Source organism: Vipera ursinii (genome assembly GCF_947247035.1).
Source record: "Vipera ursinii genome assembly, chromosome: 3".
Classification (NCBI taxonomy): Eukaryota; Metazoa; Chordata; class Lepidosauria; order Squamata; family Viperidae; genus Vipera; species Vipera ursinii.
The window spans coordinates 167944053-167962900 of NC_139516.1; the positions used below are offsets into that span (position 1 = coordinate 167944053).

Below are 18848 nucleotides of genomic sequence, written 5' to 3' on the forward strand. Positions count from 1 at the left end.
TGTTTTAACATAAACAATCCTTCTTTCAGAATAAGTGTCATTGATGTTCAGATGATTTGATGAGGGCTTGCATAAAGAATTCAGATAGTGTTCTCATAATGACAAAATAAGAACAGGGACATGAAAATAAAAGTTAAATTTGACACTTAAAAAACCATTACAAACAAGAAGTTTATGGATTGATTCCATTGTTATCTTCAGTAAGTTCATAATTTATATACCTCCCTAATTATATTATATGATGCTGTAATTTTTTCACCATGTGACCGTTGCAATTAATTCTATTTACTCATAAGAGAAAACTATCCAATTGGTTTAAGAGACAGTCATGCTTAAAATGTTAACAAAAAAATAATCTGGAGACCATAATATATCTCTGTCCTAAATCAAATATGCTAAAATGACAACTGAAAAGAATGTTCTTAAACTTAACTCTTTGGATATATGTGCATAATCTTTTCCATTTTAGTGGCAAAAAGTACTGAATTTATATTTTAACAATACGTAACGTTAAGGAACAATGTCATTATAAATAAACTTCTTTGAATGTATAATCAACTAAGTTCAAAATGTGAGCACTGCTTAAAATGGGAATATTTATCTTATTCTTATCTATATCAAAATGTGAGCACTGCTTAAAATGGGAATATTTATCTTATTCTTATCTATAAATGTGACATCTTTTATGTGTATAATATAACCTAATTTGCCAATTTGTCTTGAAAACATCATTAAAATTTGTGAAATAATGAGGAATAGATAAGATGCTGTGGTAACTTTATACTAGCGAATTGCAATAACAGTTTGTTAACAGAGAGTTGGAAACTTTGATTTTGTTTTATTTTAGTATTATCATTCTTCCTGCTAACTACTTTGTCACTAATACAATATATAGAAGACATTAATTTGCAAACAGATTTAGTAGTTTAAAATTTTGGGAACTAATGTTGTAGTAATGTATTAATTAGTATTCAACTAGAGGGGATAATATGTGTATATGTGGGGGGGTTTAATGCACTTTTAAAATGTTTAGTTGTTCTGTTTTTTTTGTGTGTTTTTCTTCTTTTTCTTCTTTTGGATTTTTTTTGCATTTTGTATTTTAACATTGTCTTGAATAAAATAAAATATATTTTTTTAAAAATTGTGAAATAATGCATTTTGTGGTTTTTTCCTCTGAGGAAAACTAGTACTAGTTGCAAACCATTATGGCTAGTCTCTGACCCACCTAGGATCCACTGGGACCAAAATACTCAAATCCTTTCTCTATAGTATTGATTTTAGAATTCACTTTAACCACAAATCATGGTCCAATGTAATATTATGAGTGTGCACCCATCTCCATGCAGAGTGTTGGTATTATACTGAAAATAACATTTCTATTGAAGCCACTAAAATAATTGTTTTAAGGGGATATACATTTCTAAACCACAATGCAAAAAAAAAAGTTTAAATCTGTTTAAATTATCAAGTTTTTAGCTTGGGAGTACTTCCTGAATCTCTTTTGTTAATTATACCTGGCGTATAAAAAAATAGTATTTTTCTAATAAACGTCAATATTTCTGAATTAATTTTTGGTAGCAATGTAGTAAAATTCGACTCAGTTTGACTTGATTATACACTTATTTTAACCTTGATTTTATCTTGGATAGACTACTGGAAAGGACTCTGAATGAAGCTATTCTTAAAGAACATCCATTCATGCAATTGGTGGAAATCTTAGCAGGTAGATTGGTTTCCACACAGGGCACTCTGATGATATCAAACATTTGACATCCTCATGATATAACAGAAAGAGTTGCATTGGTTGTCTTTATTTCATTCAGGATAATTTAGTTTGTCTATTAAATATCTAAACACTTTAGGGGTATTGCTGCTCAAGAAACATCCTATTAACAAATATTTCCAGAATTTCAGATTTGTTGACAGTTCTTTTCAGGAAATCCCTACTTGCAGGAAACACTGATCGAACATAATCACTTCCAAACATGTATTATGAGCAGAGTGCCGCTCAGCTTTGTCTCCCTGGCCCCACTCTCATCTTTTACACTTTTGAGATTCTGTAGTAATTTTAATGCTCAAAAGTTTTTGGTTCTTTTGTTATTTTTTTAAAAAACTTTATTTTATTCTTTGCTATGATCGATGGTACAGAAATATTTCAAATAATTTAATGAAAGAACTTCAGCTAATTTCTCCTTTCTAGTTAATAAAGAGTTGTGATGCAAGAAACTCAGACCGAAATCCATCCACAGTCATAAGATTTATTGGTTGTGGGACAATGGCTGTTAGGATAAATTAAGATAGAGAAATCAAATACAAGTCAGGAAGAAAATATTCATAGTAAATTAATTTCTGCTGATATTTTAGGTTGGTTATTCCTTTCATAATCTGCACAAGAGAGATTTTCTACCTGACGTTGGCAGTTCTAACCACTGCCTAGGAAACACCACTGCTTTCCATCTTCTAATGACATTCAGATGTTCTTACCTTAATTTCCACATACTTATAGGCACACTGAGAAAAAAAAATCAGTCTGTGCATCCCACTATTCTGAAATGCACTGGGATCTGTACCTTTCATATATTTTTCAAGCAAAACCTGTGCCACACCAAGCTTTTTCCTAAGCTACACTAGGCCTTCACATGTACCAATCTGCTGTTTAAATGTTCACCGAGCTTCTTCACGGGAGAGCAACAAACACTCTTTTCATTTCACATTAGCGACAAATCCATTGAAATAATCTGCCAGAAAGCCCCCATTTTCTGCCAGCTAGCAAAGCCTTGTTCTCAGTAATTGCAAAAGCCATTAGTAGAGGGAGGGGAGAAAGAGGGAGGGAAGCAAAACACAAAGGGGAATATATCCTGTACATAGCCTGAAGCAATTTCCCTCCCACACATATGATTCACTGTTGTTGCTGGCCTCACATGGGAAAAAGATGTCCTACTGAAAATATACCTTACGGGCAGCTCTGCCTCAGAGACTTCATCTATGCATATTGATAGCATGCACTTTGTAATGCCTAGAGTTGTTTTTAATGAGCCAGGATGAAATGTACCAAAAGTTTTCCTCTTCCCCTTCCTTGCAGATGACTTTTTTGTGTGTTTCCTGGTGGTCCCCTGTCCCTAGTGAGTAAGATAAAAGATAGCAAAGATAATAATTCTGCAGTGTCAAGCCACTATGAAATACCCCTGATGTTAAGAGATGAGATCCACCCAGTTAAACATGCGGATGTTTGCTTACTTTGAGCACAGCTTTCCTGGTGTAACACAGACTTATAGGAAGGACTGCAGAACACAATGTTTAGATGGGGCCCCAAAAGTCAAGTCGGGTGACTGCAGTAGGATTGAACATAAAAATTCCACCACAGTTTGATCACATTGTTGTGGCTACCAGCTTGTCTTTTTGGGCCATATCCTTTGGACATCCCTCATTATTTTAAATTACTACAGTAGATTAATGTTAGTGCAATCATTTCTGCTAACTGGGATGTGTTTGCTATGGTAGCACCAATTGAGCAGTCTATGTCATGCAATAGAGCAGGGCTGGGATTGTTGGGGTTGTAAAAAACATTACAAAGGCTTCTTTTATAGTGGTTGTGTATTCCCATCTCAAAACAGTAGCAAATCAGGCCTCCAATTTTTAGCAAAGTGTTCTATGGGTCGCTCAAAAGAAGATTTGAGGACTAAAACCACTTCTCCTGATCTTCTAAAGGGTGTTTCCAAGCATCTTACATGGACTTTATGTTTAATAGAAAAGGGTGTAGAGAGAATATTAAACACAAAAAGACATGCTAGCAACAGAGGTAGAGGTAGCTGTGAAGTGTAAGTTGCATATAGAGATATGTAAATATAAGGTTTGATTAGAAGCTTGGGAAATAATCTAATTTGTGAGGAAATTAATGTTTGATGAAGATTGATGTTTATTTATCCAATTTAAGCTTCATTTGTTAACTACTTTACATTAGAGAAATTAGCTGAAATAAGTTAATTTATCCCTGTATGAATACATCACATAACATTCACATTTAAAAAATCCCAGTAACTCAATTTATTTGTATTTTCTACAACAAAAAGTTTATTTTTAATAAGATAAACATTAAATAGGCAAATTGATAAAATCAATATGCTACACCAATGTGTGCATTAAATGTGAGGTGTATTAACACTGTGACAGTAATATGCCAGTAACCAATGGAGGTGAGCTGTGGTTCCTGATATATAAGTGACCTCAAAGCAAAGGTGTAGCTCTTCTCTCTGATATCAGTGAAGGAGAATATTTGTAGCTCAGGGTTGAAATGAGAGATCTTTGGTGCTCTCTAAACTTGTTTGTTTTCTTGCAGACATTTCATTACCCTAACTAGGTAACATCATCAATGCTAGTAAGGAGTGTTGTTTGCTGTCAGTTTATATTCTGGTGTTTTGCCAGTCTGTATGGGTGGGGCAGTCTTAGGGATTCTTTGGGCTTTACTGATAGCTCTTTGGCAGTTTACTGATGGTTCTTTGGCAGTTTCTTGATTGGGGTATTGCTTACTTGATTGGTTGGTCTGAAGGTGACTTTATTTTATTTATTTATTTATTTATTTATTTATTTATTTATTTATTTATTTATTTATTTATTTTTATTCCATTTATATCCCGCCCTTCTCCGAAGACTCAGGGCGGCTTACAAGCTGAGCAGTAGCCTTCATTCTATGTATATGCCTGCTTATTATGGCTTTCATACACCCCCCAAGCGGCATTATTACAAAGTCAGCTTAATTGCCCCCAACAATCTGGGTCCTCATTTTACCTACCTCGGGAGGATGGAAGGCTGAGTCAACCTTGAGCCTGGTGGGATGCAAACCTGCAATAATTGCAGGCAGCTGGTGTTACTTAAGGAGGCATTAGCCCACTGCTCCACCAAGGCTCTTATCTTTAGGGTAATGTTAGGGTGACAAAACGTCTGCAAGAAAACAAGCAAACACAGAGAGCACCAAGGACCCCCCCCCCGACATAAATAATAAATTACAAGTTAAATTGGGTGCTAAAGATCAGTCACCATAGATTGTACTATTAATACAGGAATATGTAGCTCCATATATCACTTAACACATAATGATCTTTGTTTGGACTTGGCTCAGCATATTGTATGAATATAAGAATTATGGCTGGTAAACCATGATTTAAAGCTTAATCAGGCAGTTCTGGTTTGTCCAGCAAAACACAATTAAGCAAACCTAAAATCCTTTTAAAGCAAGCTCTAAGAAACCAGAGTTAAACTATTCTGTCAACCATAAATATACCATGCAAATATTAAAGCCAACAGAGGCATCTGTAGGGTCTCTCTATTTCTCTCTCTCTTCCTTTCTCTGAAAAATGTTAAGATGGCAGCCATGACCATTTCTGTCTGCTCTTTAAATGTGTTGTTGTATATATACACAAATGGGTGGGACTTCAGTAACAGTTGTGATTACCAGTGCTTTTTTTTTAAAAGAAAAAGGTGCTGGAACTCACACATGTCATACAACTCGCCTTGCTACCCTACAATGTTCCATCCAAAAAAGGAGCCAGAACTCCATTCTGAGCGTTCTATGACAAAAAAAAAAGCCCTGGTGATTACCATCTTGATATTTTCTACCCTTCCATGACTGCTGCTGGCTCACATATTTAGTTATAGGATCTGCTACACAGAATTCATAGTTTAGGCATTACTATGATAAACAAGGGAAATATGTTAAAACTTTGCATTGTTGTTTTTCATTTGCACCCAGATTTCTTCTCAATAGAAGTTTTAACATTTTTCTTCTTCTTTAGATACCTCTAGTAATTGGCAGTATAGATATATCCCCAGGTATAGTGTTGTATTGAGGACAGGAAGGCCTGGAGGAATGTTGTCCATAGGGTCGCGATGGGTCGGACACGACTTCGCAGCTAACAACAACAACAACAACATAGTGTTGTATTATTTCTCAGTAACTTCTTAGTATAGGGTCACTAAAGCCAATGGGACTTCGAGGGGATCTTCATTTTTTTGATCATGGTCAAATATATATCCACTTATTACAGATAAGAACATCTATCCTGGGAATCAAATTTGAGTATGGAATATATTCAAATCTTGCTTTTTTTTCAGAAGATCATTCAAGGAGAATGATCTCGACATTGTCTTGAAATAAATAACAAAATATGAACTATATTATTTCACTCCTTAGTAAATGCAGTGTTTATCTTTTTTGCTTCAGGCAGTTTTTATTCTGTATACATTCTTTTTATGACCTATGTGCACTTATGTTATTAATGATAACATAGTTCATCAGATTATTTCATAAAAGTATTTATGCAAGCATAAATGATAACAATGCTTCATTTATATCCCTGATAAGTGCAACTCTCATTTTCATTTAGCTTTCTAATGAGCTAATCTGACAGACATTTATTTGCAAATTCTTTCCCAAAACAAACATTAGAGATCAAGGCTATAAACTGTATATAAGAAGTGATAACCTAAATACAAAAACCTTTAACATCTTCATTTCTGGTGTCTCAAAAATCTCAGACTGGTGAAGGAATCTTTTAGGAGTCAAAAGAAATGTGTTGAGGGATTTTCACTAATAGAGAATGGATCACCCACCACTTGCACAAGTGTGAAGTGATTCAGGTAATTATACAATTTCAAATGAACCACAGCTGAGACAGCAATACATTGATTTGATTTCCAATTCCAGACAACAATCCAGACTGGAGCTGATTTCATATTGACAAAAAAACCTACAGTGGCAATGCCTTAGGTAGAACAAAGGAATAGTAATAATGGGTTGCGGGGATGGAGAGAAAGAATATCCAGAGGGATCTTCTAAAATGTCTTTTCAGTTCTTATAGAGTCCCAGCATTCACTGGCTTTATTTTATGGAAATTGGTGCCACTTATTTATTAGTGTAAATTAGGCTAATTGGTTCAAATAGCTGAAGATATGAAAATTTTTTGGGGTGGGGTTGTTCTTTAAAAAAAAGGAGGGGAGGGAAAGAGTCAGAGTTAAGATGGGTGTAATCTAATATAATTGTTAACCATAAAGTGATTCTAGTTTAGTACATTAAATGACAGTCATACACATCACATATGAAACTTAATTTGGTTGTGGGTTTTATCTTCCAAACCTCTTCATTTGTTAACATAAGGAGTCAGAATGGGACATCAACATAGTGATCAGAATATTTTTAAAAATAAACCATGTTAGAGCAAAGTATGAATGACCATTTATGATTGTCTGGGGCCATCAGAAAGAAAAAAAAACATTGTTAGAAGTAAAAGAAAAACAAAACAAGAACTGTCAATGAATGGTAGATGTTTCAACATTTTCTTATAGGAGAGTCTGTGTGAGTTGAGAAACTGAAATAAATTTCTTCAGTTTACATTGTACAATTGACTCCTGGAGGGGATAAAAAAGACCAACTTACAGATAGGCATTTACCACTTCAGGGTCCAAGACTTCAATTTCTGCCCCTGCTGGCAGCCTTTAGCAATCATGGTACGTAAGGACCAGAAGGCAAAAAGTGAATTGAAATTCCTTCCACCCCAGGCAACTTGTCTGCATCCAAGCTGAAAGGCATCTAACAAAGAAAAAAAATCAGTGAGTGAATCAGTTATTTCTAACACTGAACCTGTGATTACTGTGGAATTTATCTCACTACAAATATAAGCATTTTATCCTGCAACAAGCAATGCAAAAGCATCAACATTAATATTGAAAGATCTGCCTCTATAGCCTGAATAGCAAGATGATGAAGTTATGAAGTTATGGTCCCTACTGAAGCAAGAAGGTCTTGGACGAGCCTCCGTGAGAGGGTGGCTCGTATATGTTATCATCGATACCAACCAATTACCATCTGCTGCCCCCCTAGAGGTGAGAGATCTAGGGAGGTATGCCTTCCTGAGTTGGTATTTGTCCATCCCATGGTAGATCTGGGCCCTTCGTGAGAGGGAGGTGCCTGTTCTATTTCGGAGTCATCTGATTGGTACCCAGCTCAGTGGCAGGGAGCTGGTGAATTGGACACCCTTGACCTTCCAGCTTTTCAACTTTTGACTGATGGACTGCCTGACTGGACTTCCCCGGACTAATGGTTTTATCTTATTCCAGGACAGCCTTATTGGCACTCAGGGGTGCCCCCCTCTCCTGGGTGCGACCCGCCTTCCTTTCCATCGTGCCTCTTGATGACGGGCCCAATTATTGGGACCCCGAGAGATGGCTGGGCAGGGACAGGAGCCTCTTTTCCAAATTTAACAAGAGGCCCCTGGTGTGTTTTTTAGCGAAATATTTTGTGGGGTTAGGGAGGGGGGTGGGTTTACAGGTACGGTTGGAAACTAGGGGGGTTCCACCTACCGTTTCTCAGACCATGTCGGGGATCGGTTGCGCCGTGGTGGGGGTTGGGCTGGGGGCCTACAGGGCCCCGGAGCAGGGTGTGGGATTGCCTATTCCCACGGTGGTAGGGAATGGCCGCAGGTGTATGAACAGAGGGCCATATCAATATCCGGGAGTGCGTCCCCTCTGTCTCCAAGCGGTGATGCGCTCCGACCCTCTGATTTCAGCCCGTGGTACTGGGAGCGAGGATGAGCAGCCACCTGAGCTCAGGCTCATGTATTTCAATGCCAGGTCCGTAATGAATAAAGCACCTCTCATTCGGGAGCTGATTGAGGAGGAGCATGCGGACCTGGCTTGCATTACGGAGACCTGGTTGGGCCCAGAGGGCGGTGTCCCTCTGGTTGATCTTTGCCCATCAGGCTTCCGGGTGCTGCACCAGCCTCGGGCTCAGGGTAGGGGCGGTGGAGTGGCAGTAGTTGCGAGGGAGACCTTATGTCCGCGGGAGGCCACCATGGTCCAGATTGTCGGGTGTGAGTCCCTCCTCCTGAGATGTGGCCCTAGAGCTCAGTTGGGCTTGCTGCTGGTGTACGTTTTGCCTAGTCGCGTAGCAGCAGCCCTGCCTGAGCTTCTCGATATCCTCTCAGGGTTGGTGGTTGAGTTCCCCAAACTTATGGTTTTGGGTGACTTCAACCTACCATCCCTGGGGGGATCATCTGAGTTAGCTCGGGAGTTCATGGCTTCCATGACGGCCATGGACCTGATGCAGGTTATTCAGGGCCCAACTCATGGGGCGGGTCACACGCTTGATATGGTTTTTCTATCTGGACGGTGGTTAGATGACCTCGGGGGGGGGTGTTTCTCCAACTATTATACCCCTGTCATGGATCAATCATCATCTCCTGCGGTTGGTCTTCCGTTTTGCCACTCCCCACCGTGGGGTTGCTGAGCCAATAAGATGGTTCCGTCCTAGGCACCTGATGGACTCTGAGCGGTTCCAGACGGCGCTTGGGCCCCCACCTGCCTCCTTTGCTCACAGCTGGGTTGATGCCCTAGTGGAAGCCTGGGAAAGGGCAGCCACAGAGGCACTCGACCAAGTTGTACCCATGCGGCCCTTGACCCGGCGCAGATCCCAATGGGCTCCATGGTTCTCCATGGAGCTCCGGGAGATGAAGTGTCAGAGACGGGGCCTAGAGAGCTGTTGGAGATCCAGCCGATCCGAATCTGACTGGTTACGACTAAGGTCGTTTACGAGAACTTATCTCGCGGCGATGAGGGCGGCTAGGTCTAACCACTTTGCCACCCTCATCGCGTCTGCAGATAATCGCCCGGCCGCCCTGTTTAGAGTAACTCGCTCTCTCCTTAATCAGAAGGTGAGGGAGGAACCCTTGCAGGGTCAAGCCGAGGAGTTTAGTTGATTTCTGTCGGACAAAATTGCTCGGATCCGGACCGGTCTGGACTCCGACTGGGCAGAGTCTGACGATGAGGATACGGGCAGCCTTGTCGATGTAATCTGGGAAGAGTTCGACCCTGTGACTCCTGAAGAAGTGGACAAGATCATGGGGAAGCTGAGCTCCACCATGTGTTTATTGGACCCGTGTCCCTCCTGGCTGACTTATGCGGCCCAGGATGGGACACGAGGCTGGTTCCAGGCAGTGATTACTGCCTCTTTGAGTGAGGGTAGCTTTCCCGCCGCCTTGAAGGAGGTGGTGGTGAGACCCCTCCTCAAGAAGCCTGCCTTGGACCCAGCAATATTGAACAACTTTCGTCTGGTCTCCAACCTTCGCTTTCTGGCGAAGGTTGTTGAGAGTGTGGTGGTGCAACAGCTCCCTTTGTTCTTGGATGAAGCTGATTATCTAGACCCGTACCAATCGGGTTTCAGGCCCGGGTACAGCACGGAGACAGTATTGGTCGCGCTGGTGAATGATCTCTGGCAGGCTCGGGACAGGGACTACTCCTCTGTCCTAGTCCTTTTAGACCTCTCAGCAGCTTTTGATACCATCGACCATGGTATCCTGCTGCGACGTCTCAGGGGGTTAGGAGTGGGAGGCACAGTTCTCCAGTGGTTCTCCTCCTACCTTCTGGGACGCTCGCAGTCGGTGTTGGCAGGGGGTCAGAGATCGGCCCCTAGGTCTCTCGTTTGTGGAGTTCCTCAGGGGTCGGTTCTCTCGCCTCTCCTGTTCAACATCTACATGAAACCGCTGGGTGAGATCATTCGTGGTTTTGGAGTTGGGTATCATCAATATGCTGATGATACCCAGCTTTTTATTTCGACCCCAAACCACCCCAGTGATGCCCTCGACGTGATGTCCCGCTGCCTGGAGGCGGTCCGGGTCTGGATGGGGAGGAACAGGCTTTGACTCAACCCTGACAAGACTGAGTGGCTGTTCGTGCCGGCATCCCGGGAAATTCCGATTATTCCATCTTTGGCCATGGGGGGTGAGCTATTACCCCCCGTAGATAGGGCGCACAACTTGGGGGTCCTTCTAGATTCACAGCTCTCTTTAGAAGAGCATATCGGAGCTGTGACTAGGGGGGCCTTTGCCCAGGTTCGCCTGGTGCGCCAGTTGCGACCCTATCTAGACCGGGATGTCTTGCGTACAGTCACTCATGCGCTCGTGACTTCTCGTCTAGACTGCTGTAATGCTCTCTACATGGGGCTTCCCTTGAAGTCCACATGGAGGCTTCAACTGGTGCAAAATGCAGCCGCGCGAGTTGTGCTGGGGGTCTCCCGATACTCCCATGCTACACCTTTGCTCCGCGAGCTGCATTGGCTGCCGGTTGCCCTCCAGGTGAGATTCAAGGTGTTAGTAATGACTTACAAAGCCCTACATTGCATGGGTCCAGATTACCTATGGCAACACCTGCGGCCGGCGTCAACTTCCCTCCATCCAGTGCGCTCCCACAGAGAGGGCCTCCTCAGGGTGCCTCCGATCAAAGAATGCCGATTGGTGGCCCCCAGGGGGAGAGCATTCTCTGTGGGCACGCCAGACCTATGGAACCGCTTGCCAGTTGAGCTCTGGACGGCCCCCGACCTTCGCTTCTTCCGGCGCGACTTAAAAACATATCTATTCAAGCAGTTCTGACCTGGTCTGATGGGTTAGGGTTGGGGTTTTAATATGTTTTAATACTGTTTTAAACTGGGCTAAATATTTAATCGTTTTTTAACTTTTGTATTTCGTTTTTTATATTTATTGCCCTGTACACCGCCCTGAATCCTTCGGGAGAAGGGCGGTATAAAAATATAATTAAATAAATAAAGAAAGAAAGAACATACCTAGTCACTTTGAAAAGCGGAGCAAATGCAGAAATGGAGGAAATTAACCCTTTCCTGGACCAACAATCCCTACTCTTGGTCACTCATGCTATAGTCACCTTCTGTCTTGACTATTGCAACGCACTCTACATGGGGCTGCCCCTGAAGAGCATCTGGAAGCTCCGCAGACTTCAGTGTGCACATGTATCACCTCTCCTGCAGGAGCTGCATTGGTTGCCAATTTGCTTCTGGGTGCAATTAAAGGTGCTGGTGGTCACCTTTAACGCCCTTCATGGCTTGGGACCAGGTTATCTGCCTCTTGCTGCTCACATCTACCCTACCCACTAAAGTGGGAGACAAGGTATGTTGCGGGTCCTGTCCCCTTGGGAGATATATCTGGTGGGACCCAGAATAAGGGCCTTCTCCGTGGTGGCTCCCTCCTTCTGGAACATCATCCCTCTGGAAATTACATTGATCCCCACTCTAACACTCTTTCAGAAGACACTGAAGATGTGGTTCTGCAAGCAGGCCTGGGGAACCTAGAGTGACATGGACCCATTAAATGGCTAGTTTGAATTTGTGTTGTCACCGGGGTGGGAGGTTATTATTTTATTTTTCTTATTATTATTTTTACTTCTTTTATATGGTGTAAGCCACCTTGAGTTGCCATGTGCAAGTAGACGGTGATATAATTTTTCTAAAATACATAAATAAATAAAAGAATTCTCAAAAACTATCAGATTTACACATTATACTGCAAATTTTGTAAGGTACCTTACTGCTATATATTATTTCTTCCTTTCATATTAAGAAAACTTAGGATCAACCAGTGCTTTTCTTATAAGAAAAAAGGTGCCGGAACTCACATCTTGTTAATCTTTTATTTACCTTTCGCATGTAGTCAATCACTGTATACACCCACTCACACATGTCATTTGTGTAATGAAACATATTGGTCACTGATCACAGTAAGCACTCAGTGCACGACCACACAACCAATCACAAGCCAAGCAATGCCACAAGCTGAGCAGTTCGATGAAGTACGCATGCATCAGACTCAACACACAAGCAGCCTGCATGCACCATTTTAATGATTTTGCTGCTGACCTGCTACGCTCGACAGGGCAATTCAAGTCCACATGGACGAAACATCAATTTTTCAAAAGTTACTTTTAAAACTTGGAAAATCCATCAAAAAAAGGTGCTGGAATTCTGTTCCAGTGAGCTCTATGACAAAAAAAAAGCACTGGGAACAATAGATAAGTAACTTTCATGAATGAAGGTAAATATACGTGTCCCAGGATAATGTTGCAGGATCTGATCTGGGTCAGTCACTAGAACCAGAGGTTTGGTCTTCTGAGCTTTTGGAATCGTGCTGGAGCCCAACTTCATGGAACTTCTCTCTAGCAAAGTGTGTTAACTAACTTCCCCTTTATTGAGTAAGTAGATATAAGTTGGAGCTGAGAATTGTGTTAAGGTAGTTCAGGACAGATAATCTCATATCTTCCAGTTTTAGAATTCAGTTCCCAAATCTCCAACTGGGATGGACAGCAGCAAAGGATTAGTTGTAGTTCAAAACATCTGGAGACAATACCAAATTGCTTATCCTTGAAACAAACTCATAATTACTATGACAACCACAAGGCTGGTATAACATGGATTTCTAAAACCATACAGCTAAAAGATTGATTTTTTCCAACACCAAATCTGAGACCATTTCTACCAGATGATGCAATTATTCATTGCTGTGCTGACTTGTAGTATTAGCTAATACTTGCTTTATTATCAGCAAATTGACTATTGGAGAATTACAAAATGAATGGTAAGATATTTTTTTTTCAAATGGCCAATTCTACAAAGACACAGACAAAGCTAGATACATTGCAAAGCGACTCAAAAAGGGAAAAGTGAGGAAATTAAACATTTTATGGCGCTGATTACTGTCCAATTATCTTTTGATTCCATAATTAGATATTTTTAACAAAACAACAACAGAACAGCAAATTAAACTTGAATGTGATATTTCTAATGAAACATTGTATTAAACAAAGGTTTTTAAAAAAGTAAAAACCAACCCTCACTCCGTATATTCATTATATGAAGGTCAATCAGTTATTCTTCAGCTACTAAAGATACAAATCTTGATCACCTCTGAAAATGCCCTGCGAACTGAAAAATAAATTGTTCTGTTTGTGACTTAAACACATACTGTACTTGCATACAAATAGATAAATCGTAGGTTAGCAGGAGTTCTAGGGGAATGGTATGCCAAAGGTAAAATGCATACACAAATAAATTCTAGCAACAAATACCAGGAATACTCTTGTGGCATGATCTTGCAGCTTTAGGCTATTATTATGTATCCTGAGATGGCAAGTTACTCTGAAAACAAATCTATGCTTGGAGCAGCCAACTTACACCACAAATCTTTTATCTTATGACAAAGTGATCAAATGTATGAATAGGTGTCTAGATGGAAGATGGCAGGTTTCTACAATTTTGTTCTAGAATTTAAGATTTCAGCTGATTTCCCTGGGCCTCTTGTTGAAAATTGTAATATTTAAACTGCTAACATTCTAAAATCCTTTAAAAGGGCAACATGACACTATTTATTTAAATTTCTTAGAAAATGTGTAACAAAATCTTCCCTGAAGATCTATGAGCAAACTTAGCAGCCCTGAAATAAGAGAAGAAACTCCCTTGTAATCTGTTAAAAAATGAACAAGCCAAAAAGTAGAACATAGTTAATTCTTGCTGTGGAAGGTTATATACTATACATTCCTTGAAGAACTACTGTAGAACTGGGCTTTTAAATTTTTTCATAAAAGACCCGATGGTAAAAGTGAACACAACAACAAAAAGTAACCAGTTTTTCTTATTACATGATACATCACATTTAAGTTTTTCTTATTACATCACATTTTCTTATTACATCACATTTAAGTAGTTCAGCAAAGTGAATAGTGAAAAGTCCTTTTTTCTTCTTCTTTCACTCGGAGAACAATCCATAAAAGGGAAAAAAAATTCCCAACCTGATGGGAGCTGAACTGGCAGGTTGATCAGAAAGAAGAGCTTGCAGTGGTAGACAGCTCAATTAATGTGTGTACTTGGTATGCAACTGTTATGAAAAGGGCAAATATAGGATGGAATTGGTAGGAAATAAAATTGAAATTATTATAATGTCTTCTATAAAAAAATAGTACAGCAATGTGCAAAATTCTGTGTATCGTTTTAGTCACTGCATTTCAGAAAAAATACTGTCAAGCTGGAGAAGATGAATGGAAGAACAAAGTGTTCAGAGGTCTGGAACCAGTGGTGAGATTCAGCCATGTGTGGGGAGTCCAGGGAAGCATGCAGCCATGGGGCTGGTTCCAGTGGTGGGATTCAGCTGGTTCGCACCAGAATCGGTAGCTAATTTTTTTATTGCCCAGGCCCAGAATGGACTTCTGGAAGTGGCATCCACACAGAGAACTGGTTGTTCACATATTTGAATCCTACCACTGCCTGGAACTGCTTCCTTGTGAGCAGATGCCAACTTTGGGAGACTTTGACTTAAGGTACATGGGGACTTGAAATGGACATAAATGGAATAACATCAAAAACACTAAGAACAATTAAAACAATAATAAAAACAAGTAGTATAATTGTTTCCCCATAGGGTGTTTGAAATAATTCAATTGTTTAAAGTTCATGTAACATAGGGATCAGTCTCTAGTAGTTTTACCTGGAATAATTGATTAGTTGGGTTGAATCCAGCTGCAGCGGGTGGTCTTACAGTACTAAGACATAAATAGCTGATAGGTGAAAAACATCACTTTGAATTACAACAGAAGCCAATAGAGAGCTAGCACAAGAAAACTGGTGCAAAGTGCTTATATCTACATGTGCCAGTCAACAAATGGATAACTTCATTCTGGGCCAATTGTAACTTTTAAGTTGTCTTCCAAGCTAGGCCCATATAAAATTAATAGCATTAACCCAAGCAAGTGGTGATAAAGACCCAAAGTCCTTTCTAATCAGCTGTAAATGCTGTGCAAACTGTTAAAAGTAATCACTTTTGTTCATCATTGTTTGAAATTCAAAACAATGAAATTTTGTTTAGGGGTGCCAGAGCCTTCAATGAACTTTCCCAAAATTGTTTTTTTTCCCCTCACTGACTGCATGGATTGTTACCCAGTTGTTTCTTCAGACTTCTATTGTATCTGTTACAGCCTCTCACTATTCCCCCACCTACCACCTTTTCAGCCCTGTTGTTTGGTATATTTTTGTGGCTCTGAAATGATGCTTTTCTCAATGCTTGCGGCATTGTGAAATGAAACTTTCGCTTACGTTAAAAAAATTTGAACTGTCCTGAAATTTTAAAGTTCCATATCCATTCAGAGGGACAATACTTGCCAGCTGATACTCTGGGCCAAATTAACGATGGTGCTAAGCAGGGTATGAAATAGTAGAGCCTTAAGCAGGTTTGGGACCTTGATGTACTAGCACAATTTTCTGAGGAAGTACTAGCACAATTTTCTGAGGAAAACTGAGTAGGAAGTAGCTTCATCACTTTCCTCTGTGGATTTCTATAGTGTTTTTTTTCCTTCCATCAACCACAAGGCAAACACAGCCTATGCCTCCTGTTATAGGTGACTTCAAAATACATTGGTTTATATAAACTGCCTGCTGGATGTTATTAAATATATTATTTGCAAGTAGTGTTTTTTAAAAAAATCATGCTACTTTTGAAACCTTCCTATTTCTATTAAAATATATAGCTGCCCTCAAATCACTTGGATCAGCAAAGACCAACAGTGTGGAGAGAAAAACCTGAAGCTACATGACATCAAGCGTACCCGATAGAATTTAAACATTAAGAAAAAGTACCCTTTAATCATTTAATTATGTGAAAGTATAACAGCTCAGGAACTAGATACTTATGAAGAAGCATATACCTCCAGGAGTTCATCTTCCCATAGTACATCAAAAGGAACAGTACACATTGGTATTGGTTATTGTAGAATCATATTTGGGAATCTGTCTCTTGACATAAAAGTACACCACTTTTATTTTACTAAGTAATTCCTCTTCTTTGGAATTCCAGTTGGCATTTGCCTCTATCACTTTGTACTAAAGAAAGAAGAACATAATCCTTTCTTTTTAAAATATATATTTCATAGCTGTCAAATTTTCTGTAACATATTTTTTACTGAAATTTCTAAATTAATGAAGATAGTTTGTGCTTTATAGAGAGAGCAGGCGAGACAGCAAAGTTAAGTAAACTTAACTTTATTAAGAACCAGGCAAAGAACAGAAGAGCAACGCTCTTATTTATACTAGCAGCTGTCAACGTATTGTCCAATCAGGGCTGAGCCGGTTTCCCGCGCCGTCTGCTTCGCCAATCCGAGCCGGCTGAGTTTGACAGCTCGGAGCTGTCATCGGTAGCGCGTGCTGTTGCCAGGTGATTCTGACAGCCAAGAGCTGTCAGACGGCGGGCGCCTGCGTAGTTCTGTCCGGCAGCTTTTGACAGCTGTCAAAAGCTGCCGCGGCTTTACCTCAGCCCTGTACTCTATTATTATTATGTTAACGTTAATAAACATGTAAATACATAACAGTTTGTTTGGTTTACTTTCCTTATGTGTAAATAGGTTTTATGTTTAGCTAATTCTTCTCCCAGTAACGTAATGCTGAAAAAGTGACAAATACCATATTCTACCAGTAACCCTATGTTCTTTTAATTTTTCAGTAACTGTTTATCTGGTTTACTTACATATACTTTGCATAAAAAATATGATGCTTCAGAAAAATAACTTAGCCATACTTCACAGGTTTGGGTGACATATGCTACCCTCATTGAAAGGCAGGCCATAAATTGAGATAATAGTAATAAATGATAGTTGAAAACAATGGTATAAATATGCCCATATGCAAATGAAATGGTAGCACTTTCAAAACCTAGATCATTATAATTTAAGAAAAATGATTGTTTTGATGAAAAAAAATAAAGTTATGTCACAAGAAAAGTCTCAGCCAAAAAAATAATAATAACCCCTACCAAAGTTCAAACTAGGTTATGTGAAAGGGATTAGTAGTTATGTTTGGGGAAGGCATTGATTTATCATGAAACATCATGTTCTTCTGGCTGTGCCTCATTTTTTGCATGTAATGGATGGAACATATTCTTTATTAGGTAGCGATAAACATGATAAATTTAAAGCAAATTTAAATTTATACTTAGTTTTTCAGGGTTTTTATTCCATCTCATATATAGAACTGGCCTCCGAAGAATAAACTGGAGAGGAAATGGCCGTAAGACTCCATGGGGCAGTTCATACCTTGTGGCGACTGAGGGATTAGGAAGTGTGAAGTTGTGACCTATTGATAGTGATATTTATTATATTTATTCATTTTCTGCTGAAGTTACCTATCATCAAGGATTAAATATAATGACCACTTCTCTTTATTTCAATACTAAAGTCTAAATTTCACAGCATCAAACCTCAATTACTTGGGCGAATGTGAAAGACACCAAATTAATGACACTTTGCAAATCACTGGAAATATGTATGGGAGATCTGATCAAGAAATAAGATCCACTTATATGAAAACCAGACTACATGTTAGATTTCGGCTTTTCAGTTTTATTGTGTGACTCTTCTCTTAGACTGAGGTTCTGAAATGAATAGTGATTAAAGAGCCAAATGATTGCTTGACAAAGCTCCACAAAAGTTTGAAAGAAGCATTGCATGAACAAAGTATCTCTTTCTGAATCATTAAAACAGCCACCTAAACAGGAGTGAGTGTATTTGTGTAAAAAAAAGGCAAGATGGCAGCCACAATCATATAGTCAAAGCCCTGCACCTTTTTTTGCATTCATTGATGTAAATATGTAAAAAAAATAGGCTGAGGTTTGATTACATGGTTTATTTTTTTATATGGTTACAAATGTCCCAGGAAGCATGCATTCAAACATATGTGCCTGTAGCCCAGGAGTCTTCAAAGAGGCTGACAACACTTTTAAAAAAGTTTTAAGGCTTCTAGAAAGAGAGCTTGCCTCATGCTAACCCTTTGCAAAATATTTTACATTTTTCTTTCTCTTGAATTTTCCGGATTCAAATTTTCCTTTTTCTTTTTTTAAGAAAAAAATCAAGAGATTAGACATATTTTCCACAATACATCTGACAAAAAAAATATCCATCTATGTTTTGCAAGTTATCTTGAAGCACAAGGAGAACATAATGCAAAGGGATTTAAATAAATATTCTACACTTCTGATATTTCT

The 18848-nt window shown here is 39.5% G+C and overlaps 1 protein-coding gene across 1 annotated transcript in view; it reads right to left on the bottom strand.

The window, feature by feature from the left end:
• Positions 1-7402: 7402 nt before the first annotated feature.
• Positions 7403-18848, bottom strand: part of AQP4 (aquaporin 4) — a 42564-nt gene continuing 31118 nt past the window's right edge. Inside the window, exon 6 of the mRNA XM_083357879.1 lies at positions 7403-7582. Coding sequence (XP_083214005.1) covers positions 7496-7582 — 87 coding nt within the window. The 3' untranslated portion in view covers positions 7403-7495. The remainder of the gene's footprint in view (positions 7583-18848) is intronic.